Consider the following 1241-nt stretch of genomic DNA (forward strand, 5'->3'; position numbering starts at 1 on the left):
ATACAATTTTCATGTAAACAAACAATGTACCAAAATGAACTTCCATATAGACAATAAAATGTAATGAAAGTGAATTGAAAATTTAATTGTGCTAAACTGTAAAAACTGTAAAAAATTTTGTAAGGCAATATCCTACCCATTTTCCTTCCTCTTTTCAGAATCTTCAACATCATGAACAGCCAAGGTGTAATATTAGACGATCTGTGGTAGATTTGCAATGTAAATTACAGGAATTACAAGCAGAAAGAGATAGCCTGATGAATCTCAGGTATGTGAATTATCGTCAGGAAATTTGGTGAGTCCAGTATTTTCATGTGATACAATAATCATGGCATCAAATGTGACCAATTTGATTGGATTCTAGCTTCACATTCCTAAAGATCAGTAGTTTGTCATTTTTTTAAGAGGTGCCTTTTACTTATGGAATGAATAAGCTCGCTGTTTGTTGAGCTTGCTGAACTTGAAGTAACATACAGTGATTTCTGGCTTAAACAAACTGTTGTTTCTATTTTCAAAGGAATCTGTCTGCTTTCACCCATTACTCATGAAGACTATGACAACCTGTCAAGCTTTACCTTCATCTGTCTTAGCTGTCCCTCTAATATCTTGTCCAATCAGCCAGGGCCAACAGAGAATGGCATTTTCCACTGAATTTTGTATGTGTACACAGGAAGAGTCATTAGGTGTGGGAAATGTGGCTGGTTTTCATTTTTTACCTGGACGCCTTAATTTATTCTTTTTTTGCAAATCTACTGAGGCCAGTGATGGAACACTGAAGCAAGCTAGCTGTAAATCAATTAGTTAACCAGGGATTAAAGCTGGAAAATTCCTTCTGTGTGCAAACCAGATTATGTATTTCAATCAAAGAGACAAACGTTTTAAAGAAAAATTGTAGTCCACATATTCTTCATGATTCTCTCTCGTCCATCTTCATGCATTGACATGCTCTTCCAGAGTGGAAACTCTGTTAACATATCAGATGATGTTGCTACGATGTCCTATGACAAAACCACCAGATTTTGTGCAATGGTGGCACTTGGAAACGTGTTCATTGGTATTTCCCCTTGTTTACTCTGCTTCTCTGTTCTATGATCCCAATTGCATTTCTATTTTGATGCAAAAATTGTATTGGATTCTCCTATACACACACACACAAACATACATATACACACACACACACACAAACATACATATACACATACACACACACACAAACATACATATACACATACACACACACA

At 35.8% G+C, this 1241-nt stretch overlaps 1 protein-coding gene across 1 annotated transcript in view; it reads left to right on the forward strand.

Moving 5' to 3' along the window:
* Positions 1-158: 158 nt before the first annotated feature.
* The window catches only part of LOC125488327 (coiled-coil domain-containing protein 158-like), a gene marked incomplete at both ends in the record, with an annotated part of 67163 nt that continues 66080 nt past the window's right edge, over positions 159-1241 (forward strand). Inside the window, one exon of the mRNA XM_048621295.1 lies at positions 159-268. Within this exon, the coding sequence (XP_048477252.1) occupies positions 159-268 (110 nt within the window). The remainder of the gene's footprint in view (positions 269-1241) is intronic.

Source organism: Rhincodon typus, unplaced genomic scaffold, assembly GCF_021869965.1.
Source record: "Rhincodon typus isolate 14 unplaced genomic scaffold, sRhiTyp1.1 hic_rhity00000413, whole genome shotgun sequence".
Classification (NCBI taxonomy): Eukaryota; Metazoa; Chordata; class Chondrichthyes; order Orectolobiformes; family Rhincodontidae; genus Rhincodon; species Rhincodon typus.